The 17,498-nt window shown below is 39.4% G+C and overlaps 1 protein-coding gene across 2 annotated transcripts in view; it reads left to right on the forward strand.

Annotated features, from left to right (window-relative positions):
* Positions 1-17,180, forward strand: part of Nucks1 (nuclear casein kinase and cyclin dependent kinase substrate 1) — a 34,516-nt gene extending 17,336 nt beyond the window's left edge. Inside the window, exons 3-7 of one of the 2 annotated variants that reach the window (XM_042682248.1) lie at positions 1,846-1,951; positions 4,645-4,700; positions 7,649-7,801; positions 8,680-8,826; positions 12,022-17,180. In XM_042682248.1, coding sequence (XP_042538182.1) covers positions 1,846-1,951; positions 4,645-4,700; positions 7,649-7,801; positions 8,680-8,826; positions 12,022-12,221 — 662 coding nt within the window. In that variant the 3' untranslated portion in view covers positions 12,222-17,180. Of the gene's footprint in view, positions 1-1,845; positions 1,952-4,644; positions 4,701-7,648; positions 7,802-8,676; positions 8,827-12,021 lie in introns of both variants that reach the window. The other variant, XM_042682247.1, reaches the window with a different exon arrangement.
* Positions 17,181-17,498: the final 318 nt, after the last annotated feature.

Here is a 17,498-nt window from a genome sequence, read left to right on the forward strand (position 1 = left end):
CTTTTTCTGAGTAGTGTATTGGAAATGAGAATCTCACAGACTTTTTCTGCCCTAGCTGGCTTTGAACTGGGATCCTCAGATCTTACTCTGTTGAGTAACCAGGATTACAGGGGTGAGCCACCTCTACCCGGCTACTCTTTTCTTTCTTACCTAATTTTACCTTACAAAGATAATACATTGGGCTAGGAATGTGGCTTAGTGGTAGAGTGCTTGTCTTGAGCAAAAGAAGCTCAGGGACAGTGCCCAGGCTCTTGAGTTCAAGGCCCAGGACTGGCCAAAAAAAATTAGGTTAAGTGAGGTATGGCCAAGACCAGAGAGGTAAACGGCAAATGTTCTTCCTGATATGTTGAAGTTAGATCTGAAACACACTGGGATATAACAAATTACAGAGACCAAAACAGGATAGTTAGGAGAAATCACAGAGGTGATTTCCAAGGACCTCTTCAGATATATATGAAATAGAGAGGGGAGGGAGGGTTGGGGGGGATTCTGGGAAGGGATGTGAAGTGTAAACAAAGGAGGAGGCTGCAATGCTTGATAAGAAATGTACTCATTGTACTCATTATCTTGCCCATGTAATTGTAACTCCTCTGTACAATATGTTCACAATAAAAAAAAAAAAAGAAATAGAGATACTGAAAAGAACTCAAAGATAATAGAAACAAAAGATTTTTTTCTTGTTTTTTCATTTACTGATGACTCTTATTCTTTACATAAGGTGTATTCATATGCACATCTGGAGGAGGGTGGGGGAGAAGCATAGAATCAGAGGGAAAGAACAGTGAAAAGTGCAGCAATGGTGAAAAGTGCAGCAGTGGAGCCCACTGGCTACACAGGCCGCTATAGAAAGTGAACTGTGAGTGGAATGGGAAGGGAGGGAATGGGTGAGAATGAGGAAACATGATACTATGCAATAGAAAATGTACCTATTACCTAATGTATGTAAAGGTAACTGCTGTATAGCACCTGTAAAACAACAATAAAGTAATTTAGAAAAAAATTAGGATTTTACTTTCTAAAATGCTTATTAGCATAACCATACTACTATAAATTAAATATGAAGATATTAAAACATAATTAAATAATAGATTGTGAGAATCATAAAATGAGATATTTGCTGTGGATATATGAAGTATGTATGCATGAAGACTTGAGTAATCCATAAAAATCAAGAGCCAGAAGCTGGGTGTGGTGACTCATGCCTATAATCCTATCAGCCTACAAGAGATCTAATGAACTCGTTCAAAGCCCACCCAGGCAGGAAAGGCAGTGAGACTCATATCTCCAATTAACCACTCAGAAAATCAGAAGTGCTGCTGTGGCTGAAGTGGTAAAACTTTGAGCTGCAGAGCTGAGGGACAGCACCCAGGCCCAGAGTTCAAGCCCCATGACTGACTCCCCCCTCCCCCCCCAAAAGAAAAAAAAAAGAGCCAGGTGCTGGTGGCTTATGTCTGTTATCCTAGCTACTCAGGAGGCTGAGATCTGAGGATCACGGTTCAAAGACAGCCCAGGCAAGAAAGTCCATGAGACTCTTATCTTCAATTAACCAAAAGAAAACCAGAAGTAGAGCTGTAGCTGAAAGTGGTAGAGTATTAGCCTTGAGTGAAAAAGCTCAGGGGATAGGATAGCACTTGGCCCTGAATTTACACCCCTTGAGTGACAAAAAAAAAAATCAAAATGGGTGAGATGGGTAAAAATTGTTTTCAATGAAAGAAACCATTTAGGAACTTGTATATTGTTTACAGTTTGAATATCATGAAAGATAAATAACATAAGTAAATATAGTGGTGATTTAAACATGTAAGATAATTATATTGAATTGAATTTTAAAAATTGCCTGTTTAGATGAAGATTATGGAAGAGATTCCGGCCCTCCTGCTAAGAAAATTCGATCATCTCCTCGAGAAGCTAAAAATAAGAGGCGATCTGGAAAGAATTCACAGGAAGATAGGTAGGAGTCATTATTTGTCAGCCCTGCTTGCTCTGTCACCAGCCTGAAATCCCCAGCAATCTGCCATCTCTAATCTCCATAAGTTTCTGCAAAGTACTTGTTATCTACTTGATGTTTTGCCTATTTCATATTCAGCTGTACTTCTGTGGCTACAGGCAACTACAACTTCAGTCATGAGGCTCACTTGGTCAACCTTGAATCCAAGGTGATCACCAACAATGCCTTTTCTGCTACCTTACATTTCTAACTTAGGCTGTGTGTTTCAGTTTGTAATTCGTTGCTTATACCTTACATTTCTAACTTAGGCTGTGTGTTTCAGTTTGTAATTCGTTGCTTAAGGTTAGTATTGCCCCTTTGTTGTAGTGATAATAAAAAGGAAATTATTTCTGTTCCATTATAAATCACTAGTAAAATAAAGAAAGCTTGCAGAATATTATTGCCCCTTTGTTGTAGTGATAATAAAAAGAAAATTATTTCTGTTCCATTATAAATCACTAGTAAAATAAAGAAAGCTTGCAGAATATTAGTTTACCATCTCATAATCAGTTCTTTATTTAAATAGTATAGTCAGCTGGATGCTGGTGGCTCAGGGCTATAATCTTAGGTACTCAGGAGACAGATCTGAGAGCTACAGTTCAAAGCCAGCCCAGACAGTAAAGTTCATGACACTCTTTATTTTTAATCACCAAAAAGCCAGAAGTAGAGCTGTGGCTTGAGTGGTAGAGCAGCACTAGTTCTGAATAAAAAAAGCTCAGGGACAGAGCCCAGGCTTTGAGTCCAAACCCCAGGACTTCCACTCATTTTGGTACTTTCTTTTTACTTAGGTGTTTTTTCTCTTGAGTTCTTCCTTTATTCTTTTTGTCTCTTTTCCTTATTCTCTATTCTTTATTTCTTTGTCTCTTTTTTACCTTTCCATCCTTTCTTTATTGTTTCCTTCCCTTTTCTTTTTTTTCCTTTTGTGCTGAGGATGAAACGACATGCCTTGTGCACTAGGCAGGCATGCTAGTTCATTGAGATACATCCCCTAACCCTCCTTTCTTTTAGCTTATAGTAAAATGTATTCACATGAGTTGCAATTTAACTAATTATTTGTAGTGAAAGTACCATGAGACTAGGATAATGTAACTTCTGCAATTTTCTTTCAAGGTATATATATACTCTCAAAGTTAATATAGCATAACTTCTTGAAGATGATCCTTTAAGTCTCACAACACTTTTACTAGGTTGAGAATAGTTCAGTGATTTAGCCAAGGTAGCCAGCAGATGAAAAACATGTTGAAACCACAACCTGTTGAACCCCATTTTTCAGTCCATTAAGCTCTACCACTTCCATGATAACATGAATGCTAGTTTTTCTAAGTACCTTGTAACATAAAAATTATTTAAATATGTGCATTTATCTATTAGCTTTGGGCTGTTTTGTGTTGCTGACTTCTAGTAGTGTTGGAAAATTTCAGAAATGTGTTTTTCTGAAAAAAAATCACAATTATGACATTGTGAGAGTTTCATAATGTTTCTCTAATTCAGTTTTAAATAGCAGCCCAGCTTAGAACTATTTTTCATTGTAGGGGCTGGGAAGGTGGCTCAGTGGTAGAGTGCTTGCCTTGCATGCCTGAGGCCCTGGGTTCGATTCCTCAGCACCACATAATCAGAAAAAAAAAGCCGGAAGTGATGCTGTGGCTCAAGTGGTAGAGCGCTAGCCTTGAGTTGAAGAACTTAGGGACAGCGCCCAGGCCCAGAGTTAAGCCTCACGACCGGACCCAAAAACAAACAGAACTATTTTTCATTGTATCCACTTCTGTTGCTCCTAAGAATGGGCTACTTACATGGCCTGTTATTGTCATCAGTATGGTTGTATTAAACCTAAGGTTTTTGTTTTTGTTGTTGCAACCACTTATATTAAGTACCTTTACCCACTGAGCTTTATTTTTTTATTTTTTTGTCAGTCGTGGGGCTTGAACTGTGGGCCTGGGCGCTGTCCCTGAACGCTTCAGCTCAAGGCTAGCACTCTACCACTGGGCGCTGTCCCTGAACGCTTCAGCTCAAGGCTAGCACTCTACCATTTGAGCCACAGCACCACTTCCAGTTTTCTGGTAGTTAATTGGACATAAGAGTCTCATGGATGGTCCTGCCTGGGCTGGCTTTGAACTGCAATCCTCAGATCTCAGCCTCCTGCGTGAGCCACCGGCAACCAGCCAAGCCTTGACAGAACTTTTTTCTTTTGGGTCTTGGGAAGCACTTTGTCTTCAATAGTGGATAAAATAAAATAAAGATTGTTGCTGGGTGCTGCTGGCTCATGTCTGTAATCCTAGCTACTCAGGAGGCTGAGATTGAGGTTTGCAATTCATAGCCAGCCCCAACAGTCAAGTCCATGAGACTCTTATCTCCAATAAACCACTAGAAAACCGGAAGTGGCGCTGTGGCTCAAGCGGTACAGCACTTGCCCTGAGCTGAAGAGTGCAGGGACAGCACAGCGCCCAAGCCCAGAGTTCAAGCCCCAGGACCAACCAAAAAAAAAAATAAATTGTTCATGTCCTGTAAAGTGAGGACATATTAAAACACAACTTTTTCCAGCTTGTTGGAACATTTCACTTACAAAAATGTTTTTCAGTGTTCTTCTCAGGTCAAAAGTCAGAAATCTTAATTAGGCTTTAAAGATTTTAAATGTTTACTTTTTCCTTATTGTCTTACAGTGAGGACTCAGAAGAAAAAGATGTGAAGACCAAGAAGGATGATTCTCATTCAGCAGGTAGCAAACTATTTTTAATGTAATATATACAAATTTATTCATATATTCATTAGACATTTTAACAAACAAATTTGTATGCCAGGCATTATTGCAGATACTAGTCTTCAAGAGTTTCCTTATTTATTTATTTTGCCAGTTGTGGTACCTAAACTCTGGGCCTGGGCACTGTCCCTCAGCTCTTCAGCTCAAGGCGAGCACTCTACCACTTGAGCCACAGCACCACTTTCAGCTTTTTCTGCTTATGTGGTACTGAAGAATCGAACCCAGGGCCTCATGCATGCAAGGCAAGCACTCTTACACTGAGCCACCTTCCCAGCCCCAAGAGTTTCCTTCTTTAGAGAACTAAAGTGCTTCTCTGTCCTGGTGGCTTATTGCAAAGTACATATGCTGGGCTGGGAAGGTGGCTCAGTGGTAGAGCGCTTGCCTTGCGTGCATGAGGCCCTGGGTTCGATTCCTCAGCACCACATAAGCAAAAAGAAAAAAGCCAGAAGTAGCCCTGTGGCTCAAGTGGTAGAGCGCTGGCTTTGAGCTGAAGAGCTAAGGGACAGCGGCCAGGCCCAGAGTTCAGGCCCCACAACTGGACCAAAAACAAAAAAAAAAAGCAAAGTACATATGCTGAGTCTTGCCCCTGGTTTCTGATTTAGCATGTCTGTCTTCAACAGATCTCTGTGAGCAGATATAATGTTCACTTCTGATAATTTAAACTTTTTTTTAATTGTTTGATATTTTAATCTTCTAAAATACTTTAATAATTATTTTAATATTGGTGAGCTTACACTTTTATTTAATTTTAAATTTACCTTTTAAGAATTTAAAGTTTTGGGCTGGGAAGGTAGCTCAGTGGTAGAGTACTTGCCTTGCATGCATGAGGCCCTGGGTACGATTACTCAGCACCATATAAGCAGAAAAGGCCGGAGTGGTGCTATGGCTCAAGTGGTAGAGCTCTAGCCTTGAGCTGAAGAGCTGAGGGACAGCGCCCAGGCCCAGAGTTCAGGCCCCACAACCAACAAAAAAAAAAGAGAGAATTTAAAGTTTTGGGCTAAGAATGTGGCTTAGTGTGGTAAGTTCTTGTCTAACATGCAAGAAACCCTGGGTTTTATACCTCAGTACCACATAAACAGAAAAGGCCAGAAGTGGTGCTGTGGCTCAAGTGGTAGAGTGCTAGCCTTGAGCAAAAGCAGCTCAGGAACAGTGCCTAGGCCCTGAGTTCAAGCCCCAGGACTGACAAAAAATAAAAGAATTTAAAGTTTTGAATGGTAACCCTTTGTGTAAGATAACAGCAAAAAAAGAGTTGAAAGTTTTATTCCTTGTTGCTGCTAGAGACTTTTGACTTATATGCCCCTGGAGCTTTCTATTAATGAGATGACCATTAGCTGAATTCACTCCACTGAGCTGCATTTTCTCCCTCTTGTTATTTAAGAGTACATTTGGCTGTTGACACTCAAAAGAATACTGTGTTAGGGGCTAGGAAGGTGGCTCAGTGGTAGAGTGCTTGCCTTGCATGCATGAGGCCCCGGGTTCGATTCCTCAGCACCACATAAGCAAAAAAGAAAAAAGCCGGAAGTAGCGCTGTGACTCAAGTGGTAGAGTACTAACCTTGAGCTGAAGAAAGATATTGTGTTAACCTTCTACACTATCCAGTGATTCTGTGCGCAAAGTAGTATGTACTTTCCTGCATTTGCTTTGTGAATCCTCATTTTTTTGTATTCTTCACTGTGTTTAATTTAAGCATATCCTACCAGGTAGGTTTAGAGTCTGCCAAGATCTATTTTATTCTCCAGTTACTTCTGACTTTAGTTTCTAAAAACAGTGAATATAGATTTGAATGAAATTGAGAATTTTGTAGAAAGCATGTCTCCACACTTTAATTCATCTTGGTTACTGCTTCAAACTACATGCCAGCCAGTTGCTGGTGGCTCATGCCTGAGATCTGAGGATTGCTGTTTGAAGCCTGCCCAGTCAGGACAGTCAGTGAGACTCTTCAATTAACCACCAGAAAACTAGGACAGGTACCGTAGCTCAAAGTGGTAAAGCAGTAGCTCTTCAGCACCAAACGTCAGGGATAGCACCCAGGCCAATCCCACAACCAATCCCAAAAAGAAACCTAAAACTACATGCCTAGCTGGGCACTGCTTACTCACTATAATCCTCGCTACTCAGGAGACTGAATTCTGATTATTGCAGTTAGAAGTCCAGCCCAGGCAGCACAGAAAGTCTCTAAGAGTCTTAATCTCCAGTTAACAAGCAAAAAAGCTGGATGTGGTGCTATGACTCAAGTGGTAGAGTACTAGCCTAGAGCAAAAGTGAGCTCAGGACCAGCACCCAAATACCTAAGTGATTTTATGTGTCATAGGTGCATAATTTTATAGTTCTCTGAATTTTAACATCTCTTCCCTGTGTTTTACAGGGTTTTGTTTGAGACAGGGTCTTGCTGTGTAGCCCAGAAAGGGGTCTAACTCTGAATCCTCCAACCTCAGCCTCAACAATAACTAAGATTCCATTCATAAGCTACCATGTTTAGCTTTCAGCAAATTCTAAGGGTTGAATTTACTCTTGTAGAATGATATAAGGCTGCAGGTTTATCCTCTATTGATTGCTTTATTTGCTACTCTGTGTACGTGCATGCGTGTGTGTGCGTGCACATGTGGATACCTCAGTACTGGGACTTGAATTCAGGCCCCAGGTACTGTCCCTTAGGTTTTTTCTGAAGGCTGGTATTCTACCACTTGAGCCACACCTCCACTTCATCTTGTTGGTAGTTAATTTGAGATAAGAATCTTACACTTTTCCTTGGCTTGCTTCAGTGATCCTCAGGTATCAACCTCCTGAGTAACTAGGATTGATTATAGGTGTGAGCCACTGGCACCTAGTATTGTGTTTGCTTTTTCAGGCAGCTGTCTCTAAGAAAATTCTTTGGTCATTATATCATACTAACTTCTACATTGCAGAGGAGAGTGAAGATGAAAAAGAAGATCATAAAAATGTGCGCCAGCAACGACAGGCAGCATCTAAAGCAGCTTCTAAACAGAGAGAGATGCTCATGGAAGATGTTGGCAGTGAGGAGGAGCCAGAAGAAGAAGATGAGGCACCATTCCAGGAGAGTACGTGAACTTCTTTGGTTTTTTGTTGATGATTGTAATTTCTGGATTACTTTGGCATATCCTAAGATGCTAAATGTTACATCCAGTCCTTTAAATTAGGGAGATACTTCCTGTTAAGAGGTAACTGCACTGATAATATGTTAATATTTTAAAATGTTCAGATGTCCACCATTTGTAGTAGTTGCACTCTATTTAAAGACATTTGTGTTTAAACACCGACCAAGTACTCAGAGTAAAGTTAAAATGGATGTGTGACTGTGGTTTGTATAAATTGACCAAATTTACATGTTTTACAAGTTACCCAGATTGTATGTCATGTATTTTTGTTTTATGAGTAGTTTTCTTAGTTGATGTATTCAAAGTTGGATCTAAAGTACCAGGTTGGATCAGTTTCATTTCCCTGATCTCAACCAAGTACTGCCTGAAAATGATGGAATTGCCAAAAGTCTCATTTAGTTATTTGATACTCCTTTTGTTGTTGTTGTTTTGCTTTGTCTTTCAAGATAAGATATCATTATATAGCCCAGACTGACCTCCAACTCATAATCTGTCCTTGGCCTCCCAGGTGTTGAGATTACAGGCATGTATCACCATATCTGACCTGATTGCAGTTTTTATTCAGATTGTCTTGATCTCTTTCAATTTCAGCCAGCTCTTGAAAAAGTCCATTGTGCATTTCCTGTTAGGTACATGCTAAATACATTTTTACAATGGGACCAGTGACAGTTCCATCCAATTTGGTAGACCAGCTACACAAAGAATCTGGTGCTCAACTCCCAAATCTCATCCTCTAGTCATTCTTTACACTCTTTCCTTTGTTCATTTGGAAGGATTTGTACATTAAGTTGGATGTTGAAATTCTTCTTTCCTCTCAGAAGATTCTGGCAGTGATGAAGATTTTCTAATGGAAGATGATGATGATAGTGACTATGGCAGTTCAAAAAAGAAAAACAAAAAGATGGTTAAGAAGTCCAAACCTGAAAGAAAAGAAAAGAAAATGCCCAAACCTAGGCTAAAGGCTACAGGTGAGCTCTGCAGAAGTGAAACTAAGTCACTTCTTTTCCAGTCTCTCTCTCTCTGTCTCTCTGTCTGTCTCTCTGTCTGTCTGTCTGTCTGTCTATCTGTCTCTCTCTCTCTCTCTCTCTCTCTCTCTCTCTCTCTCTCTCTCTCTCTCTCTCGTGTGTGTGTGTGTGTGTGTGTGTGTGTGTGTGTGTGTGTGTGTGTGATGGTACCTGAACTCTGGTCCTGGGCGCTGTCCCTCTTCAGCTCAAGGCTAGCACTCTTACCACTTGAGTCATAGCACCACTTCCAGCTTTTTCTGCTTATGTGGTGCTGAGGAATCGAACCCAGGGCCTCAGGCAAAGCAAGCACTCTACCACTGAGCCACCTTCCCAGCCCCGACCTTTTCAAATCTTTAAGAGCCAATATTTTCTGCTCAGAAATTCATTAGACCTCAGAATTATCTTTAAAAAGAAAAATTTTTACTTTTTTTGGGGGGGGGTCTGGTCGTGGGGCCTGAACTCTGGGCCTGGGCGCTGTCCCTGAGCTCTTCAGCTCAAGGCTAGCGCTCTACCACTTGAGCCACAGCACCACTTTCCGGCTTTTTTTTCTTTTTGCTTATGTGGTGCTGAGGAATTGAACCTAGGGCTTCATCCATGCAAGGCGAGCGCTCTACCACTGAGCCACCTTCCCAGCCCTAAAAAGAAAAATTTTTAGTAAGGGTTTATGTTACATATCAAGATGAATGTAGGGAGAAAGAGAAAAGGACATCCCTGTATATAAAATGCAAGTGAAAGATCCAAAACAACACTTCCAGCCAGGTACCAGTGATTTGTGTCTACTCAGAAGGCTCAGAGCTGAGGATCGTGGTTTAAAGCCAGATTGTGAGTCTCTTCTACAATTAATCAACCCCCAAAAGCTGAAGTGCAGCGGTGGTTCAAGCAGTAGTGCACTAGTCTTGAGCTCTTGAGCAAGAAGCTCAGGGACTACTAGTACCAGTGCCCAGGCCTTGAGTTCAAGCCCTAGGACCTGCTCAAAATAATAAATAAAAGGTACTTCCTCTCTGTAACTTTTATACTTTCTGAGCTGGATAAATCCAAACAGTGATTCCTTAGATAATGGTTTGGGCTGAGTAAGATGGGCAAGGCCTATATAAAACCCAGGACATCACTTATTAATACATAATTTAGCTCTTCCAAAAGTCTAGTGGACTTAGTTCTGTTTTTCAGATACTACCTTGTATGAGCAAAATTTGGTAATGACCTCTTCATTTCAGCACAGTAATAGGACCAGTGTCAACCCAGCTATTACTGTCCTATTCTCCAACTGATTGCACAGTCCTTGCATCTCTTGAAATACTCTAAATGTACTTTAAATGTGATACTGCATTCAGAAGTAGCTGTGGCTCAAAGTGATAGAGTGATTGCCTTGAGCACAAAAGATCAGGGACAACGTCCAGTCCCTGAGTTCAAGCCCCACAACCTACAAAGACAAAAAAGATCACTGTAAAATAATACAAATACATCACTGTGATACTATATTCAATTTGATGTTCTGATCTCTTATCCTCTCTACTGTCCCGGCATCTCCCCTCCCCCTCCCCCCCACAAAGACAGTATAATCCTGGTAGAGAAAAAAATAAAACCACATTAACATTAAAGATTGATTTTCCTGGTGGTATCTGTCAGTACTGACCTAGTTGGAGCCAGTTTGTTAATTAAATCAAGAATCTAGATTAGCTTTATGTATATGTGATTTTTGTCCTGGTCAGTAGTATCAGTGACTTTTTAAAAAAACTTTTACTTACCTTTTCTTTTTTGTATGGATGGTAGAACTATCAAGCTATTTAATGGCATCAATTTCTAATGAGAATTAGTTATATCTTTTCTTACTACAGGTGATACTTATATTCTCTATCATCATGTTTACTTTTTTTGGGGGGGGGGTGGGAGTCTGGTCGTGGAGCCTGAACTCTGGGCCTGGGTGCTGTCCCTCAGCTCTTCAGCTCAAGGCTAGCTCTCTACCACTTTATTTTGCTTATGTGGTACTGAGGCCCTCATGCATGCAAGGCAAGCGCTCTACCACTGAGCCACCTTCCCAGCCCATGTTTACTTTTTTAAACCATTACTATTCAATGTAATATTAGGATATTGAAATAAGTAAAGCTGAACCAGGTGCTGGTGGCTTGCGCCTATAATCCTACTTACTCTCAGAAGGCTGAAATCTGAGAATTGTGGTTCAAAGCTGTCCCAGACAAGAAAGTCCATGAGACTCTTATCTCCAATTAGCAACCAGAAAACTGGAAGTAGCACTGTGCTCAAGGTGGTAGAGCTTAGGAACAGCACCCAGAGCATGGCCTGAGTTCAAGCCCTACAGCAGAAAAGAGAGAGAGAGAGAGAAAGAGGCAGGGGGACTCACCTATATAATCCCAGAACTTGGGAGGCATGGCAGGAGAAATGAGAGTTCCAGGCCAACCTAACTAGCACCCCACCCCTGCCCACTCAAAACAAAACAAAAAACCTGGATAAATATTGATAAGGATAGGTTTAGCTGGGTTTTTTGTTGTTGTTGTTTTGGGGGGGGCGGTTGTGGGGCCTGAACTCTGGGCCTGGGCACTGTGCCTCAGCTCTTCAGCTCAAGGCGAGTGCTCTTCCACTTGAGCCACAGCACCACTTCCAGCTTTTTTTGCTTATGTGGTATTAAGGAATCAAACCCAGGGCCTCATGCATGCAAGGCAAACACTCTACCACTGAGCTACCTTCCCAGCCCTAGCTGGTTTAAACATTATGAATTTAAAAAATCACATGGAACCCAGCATAAATATGCAATTTTCCTGTAAGCTTAAATTTTCAAATGATTGAGCATATTGGAGCAATTTTATGATGATCTGTTTAATTTGTTACATGTAGATACAATATTGCTCTTCTTTATAAAAAGTAAGTTGGAGGGGTCAGGAATGTGGTAGCATACATAAAGCCCTGGGTTCGATTCTTCAGTACCACATAGACAGAAAATGCTGGAAGTGGCTCAAGTGATAGAGTACCAGCCTAGAGCTAAAGAAGCTCAGGGACAGTGCTCACGCCCCGAGTTCAAGCCCCAGGCCTGGCAAAACAAAACCAAAACAAGTAAGTTGGGATGTTTTTTATAAGGTGTTCTTTCAGGTATGTATTTTAAATTTTACTAAATGTTCTTGTGGCATTCCTTAATTTGTTTCTTTTCAGTGACACCAAGTCCAGTGAAAGGCAAAGGGAAAGTGGGTCGCCCCACAGCTTCCAAGGCATCAAAGGATAAGACTCCTTCTCCCAAAGAGGATGATGAGGAACCGGAAAGCCCTGAAGAAAAGAAGACCTCTGCAAGCCCTCCTCCTGAGAAATCGGGGGATGAAGGGTCTGAAGATGAAGCCCAGTCTGGGGAGGATTAAAAGTGATGATAATGTGGGGAGAGATTTTATTAAAAAAAGAAAAAAGAAAAAAAGAGGGTAAAAAAGAGAACCTACTTAAGATAGAATATGGTTCATGGTTTTGGCTATGGCTTGACTTTAACGGGCTTTCAGTGCTTTTTCCCATGTGTTGAAATAACCCTCTCCCCTTTCTCTCTCTCTTCGCTCTCACCATTGCATATGAAGTGTTTAAGTACCTTTTTGTTTATTGGTCTTCTCTTTGCCACCACCTCCTCCATTTCCCCAATGAAAGCCATGTCAGATTAATCACTGGGTTGACCGCTTCATCTTTTTATTTTTAATGGAAGGTATACTGCAGTTGTAAAGCAATAAGATTTTAGATGAATACTATGGAATTTTGCTTTTGGCTAAAGAATAGTGAGTTGGACTGTCATCAAAATCGTAGAAGGTTTTAGTTAAAAATGATTGCTTCTTTCTCTGCCTGAACTTAAAAAAAAATCAGTTGTCATCTAATATGGAGTTTATATAAATCTATATACATACATGTAAGAATCTTAAAAAATCATGATTCTAAACTTCCACTGATGAAGCAGGTAGGAGATAAAGATGAATTCTGAATCGTTACTAAAATTCTTCATGTTTTTTACCGTGGGTCATGGGAGGGAATGGGTTACCTGGTCTTGTTTGTGAGTGTGGGTTTTCTTTTTTATTTCATCACTTGTTATCTCAAAAAGACTTGAAGTCAGTGATCCTTTTATCCTGCTACAGTCTTTAAGGAACTTAAAAAACAGGGGCTGCCAAAAATGAAATCACTTGATTTCATATTTCATTCTTTTTAATGGTTCATATTTTTTAAATATATATGTATCCTGTTTTTTGGATAAAATTTTACCAAGAATCAAAAAAAGACACCTTAGAATTTAAATGACAAGATAAATCTACATATTACTGTAGATTTCTTCTCAAACTGACAATGTTTAGGTTTTAAAGAAATAAAGTTCCAGTTAATGTGAAGCTCAATACAAAAGGTTGAGACTTTTCCTTTATTAAAACTGAGATGAAATTCTTTTTATGTTATCATTGTGCATTTAGATCCCATGAACTATGCTCTCTTTTTGTTTATAGATACAATATTCTTTTGTTTTATACCCCCACTCTTTTCTTTGTAGAAACATGGTGTGACGTACATCTCTCTGCTTCCTGCTGCTAACCTAGAACACCACTGCGCATTCTAGCCCACTCTCTGCCAGCTCTACTACAGGACTCTTCCTGGGTCTGTTCTCTATTTACTCACAAGATGGGAAGTATGTGACATACTGCTTTTGTATATGAAGTGTTTTTAGTATTGAGTTTACTTTTTTTTAAGTTGGTCTGAACTCTATCTATTGCTCATGTTTCTTAAAACAAGAGACAGACTAAAGAGTATAAAAATGATGCATTTTAGGATGCCTTTGTGCCATTGATAACACATTTTTTACATGCCTTAGGTAAGCAGGAGATACTTCTGTAGATTTGATCCTCTATATCCTACACCATGAGCTACTTGGGAGCAGAGTTGAGGAGTCCTAGTAAGCCAATAATCTGAAATTTTAGTGAAAACTAATACCTATATTTTACCTGCACTTAGTGTAGATTTGCTTCTTCAATATCCTACTTTAATAGTTTTCTTTTTTGTGTTTTAAGGGACAGCGTGGGTTTTTTGACATGGTTTCCCTTATAGATATTCTTAGGACAAAAGGTTCTTTAAGGAGTATTTTTACTCTGATTTTTAAAACAATTTAGAAAACATTCTTAACTCTGATTTTTAAAAACAAAAATACCCAGTGGCATAGTTATTTCATTGTTGCACCATGTTAAAGAATGGATAAGACAAGACTTGAACATAGTTGCACATGGACTATTATCTAAATATGATGGTTAAATTGATAGTTTTGAACTCTGTATAATGAATTACTGTGGTCTAATGCGTTTGTCAGATAACCATTTCTAAGAACAAAAACCTTTGTGTTTATAAAGACTCGTGAGTGTTTCTACCACGCACTTCTGGTTTTGGGGGCTTTACAACTAAGTCTTACTTTTCTAGTAATAATTGGGCTATTTTTAGGCTGTGTCACAAAGTCTGACGGGGGGAACACTCACTTTAATACATTAATATATACCAACGTCTATGTGACGTGCACATACTTCAGAAGCAATCCTGTCTTCTAAGTTACTTGTGTGCATTTGATTGGGCTTTTTGTTTAGGGTCCCTTTTAAAATTAATTCATTACATTAAATATATTTTCTATTTCTAATAGGCTAGACCAAAATATCTGTGTCCTCAAGGTCCAAATGACCTTTATTTTCTCTACTTATTGATGATTTAAAATATTCTTAGTCTTCCCCTCATATCATGCATGCAAATAGGACAGTTATGTGACTCAACTGGAATTAGGTGCTCAATAGTCAGGTCTGAAGCATTACTGCTATAAGCCAATAAGTGACTAGCCGTTGGCACCTCCCTTAACTTAACTCCCTCTTTTTCTAGTGTGCCTATGGTGAAGTGACAGTAGCATTTGCTGGCTTAGTTTGCAGTGCTCAGGAAGTGAGACATTAACTTTGGAGGTGCTTGTTTATGTTATCTGAACCCCCTAAGATAGCTCTGCTAGATTTACCTCTATAATACAGATTTCAGCAGCTATGCTTACCTAACACTACATTCTAGGTCTTAAGGTTGTTTCCAGTCTTCCCTCCCCTGGCTAGAAATAAGTAGCATCTGTCTTATCCAGTAGTAACTTATTGCTGGCTTTAGCCTTCATCTCAGATCAAAATTGGGGGAGTAAGCCCACAGGATAAATTTTAATTACAATGATGGTAAATATGTCCACTTTGTAAAACACCTCATGCCAATCCATAATGAGGTGTTTACTCTTTAGGAAGGCAGTTAGAGGAAAGCTTTTCATCTTAGATAGTAGTTTAGTTCTCTTGAAGGAACTTTTGAGAGTGATTTTTTTTTCTCTCATAGTACTGCTTTGTCCCCCAGTTCAGTCTCAGATTCAATACATGTTAGAACTGGTTCAAATAGCATTTTCTTGCATTTAACAATTCAAATGAATTTGATGTTATAATCTAGATATAATCAAATATTATCAACTAAACTGTATTTAACACTTTTAATAGTTCTTTCTATGTCCATAAACATTCAGGTAACATGGGGCAGGAAATAGTGCTTTTCTTTCAACAAACTTCAGTTTTGGAGTTTCTGTGAGAGTATTAGAAAGACAGGAGCTACAGGAAAGGCATTAGCAAAGATCATAGGCCACTGTTGCTGCTGTAAAGAACAAGTGACCGTTCTTTCTTTGCCTTCATTGCCAGTGGTTACACTGAAAAAAATCTACCACCTTAGGAGTCTGGAAAGTACAAAATATGGGCTGTGGTCTCTGTGGCATTTGACCAAGTTATCTTAAATATGCTTCCTGGCAAAGGGTAAGGAAAACTAAAGCAAGCTGTTTGCTCTGCAGGGTAAAATCTTGCCCTTTTCTCTGTGGATGAAGCTGAGTTTACTTGAAAATTGAGAGGTGGTTTATTGTTTAAATCTTAGGCCATCAAGTTTCCATTTAAACTAATTTTCCCTTTGTCTTGGACAAACAATACATAATTCTTTTGGAATATCAAATTCATAAATTTTACTTTTGTTCAAAGCCTAACACAAATCACAGTGGTGCTGATTGTGATAACCACTATTGGGAAAATCCCATCCATATACCTGCCTGTAGCCAGGCCAGTGGAGTGGCGGAACTGATGACACCTGTTTGAGCATGCCCCGTGTGGCTGGTAGAATGCCACCGTTGTGCAGACACTTTGTACATCAGGGGTGAGGGAGGGTTTTCTAGATTGGGAGGGGGGGGTAAAATTGGGATTCTGTTTTGTTGTTCCTTTTTTGGTGGGGTGTGGGGGTATAGTACTCAGTTTATGCCCTAAAATAACGTGTAAAAACCCCTGAAGTATTGTATGGGTATGGGTGTGTGTGTGAGTGCATTTGTATATGTCTGGCAATTAAACCTTTGTCTTCTGAAAATTAGTGAATCCTTTTTTTTTTTTTTCTCCAGAAGTATTTGTTACAAGATTTGTAAATAAGAGCTCTACTTAAGTCTGTTTACCATGAACGTGTTGCAGCAAACCTTATACACCTAATTCCTATGAGACTTAAGGAAAGACTAAGACTTACCAGGTTAAGCAGCAGCCAAGTTCTCTGTAATTGTTTGCCTTGATTCATCTTTTAGTCTGCATTATGCCAGCTCTAAAACTCCCAGTCTTGTTTTAGTCCTTAATCTTTTCTGTTCTAAGCAGGAAGGGTAAAAGAGGAACCTGCTTAACTGTATTAATTCATTAGTCCATGGCTGAAACCAGGCCTCCCCTTTTTCATTCATCCTGCCATGTCACTAGATACATGATCAGACACCGGAGGGTTGGGCATTCTTGCAATACCTTAACAGTGCTGAAATCTACAGCATGGTACTAAGGAAGTTAAAGTTTGAATGTAACCACTTTATTTAAAAGTTTTTTTCCCTTTAATTTAAATGAAATGGGGTTGAAGTGAACATGATTTTGTTAACCATGTTCGTGAATTATAGATACAACATGAATTGGTAGAATTTGTGTGATGATCTTTTGTGATACTTAATTTTTACATATCCCAGTCTCTATATGTATCTGCATAAACAAAACAAATTCCTGCTTTGCTTTTATTGAAAGGTTTCCAGGACTATGTGTCTGCTCCTGAGCTTTGTTTTAAGTATGTGTATCCTTTGCTTGTATTTTGTATTAAAAAGAAAAAGAACCCATTATTGTTGAGCATGTTGGCATTGTCCCCTTTACTTTTTCCTCCCTCCTTTGGGGACATATGGAGCAAGTTAATCTTTTTCTGTATCTTTTTTTTTCCTTTTGTAAACTTTTTTGTTTTGTTTAAAAATGGCTTTATAAAAGGGCTTTTATAACCCATATGTGTGCTCTGTGTACTTCTTATGGTACTTGAAAGCAAATACACTGACCTGTACATCCTATTACTTTGGCTATCAGCTTCTGATACAGCCCAACTTTGGGGGAAACTCCCAGATAATTTAGAAACTTTAACATGATCACCCCTGTTGTTAGAAATACATCTTGCTTCCAGAGTCAGTACTTAAGACCATGGAATCAAAAGCAGTGGGTAGACTTTTTGGTGCTTAAGGGGGAACTAAACTATTTGAGGGTACCTAATTAACATTTTTCCTGTTGATATCCAAAGCTAGGGAGTTGTAGAGGGAAAAGTATTTTAGT

The sequence above is a fragment of the Dipodomys spectabilis genome, unplaced genomic scaffold (genome assembly GCF_019054845.1).
Source record: "Dipodomys spectabilis isolate Male_0828 unplaced genomic scaffold, ASM1905484v1 ptg000069l, whole genome shotgun sequence".
Lineage (NCBI taxonomy): Eukaryota > Metazoa > Chordata > Mammalia > Rodentia > Heteromyidae > Dipodomys > Dipodomys spectabilis.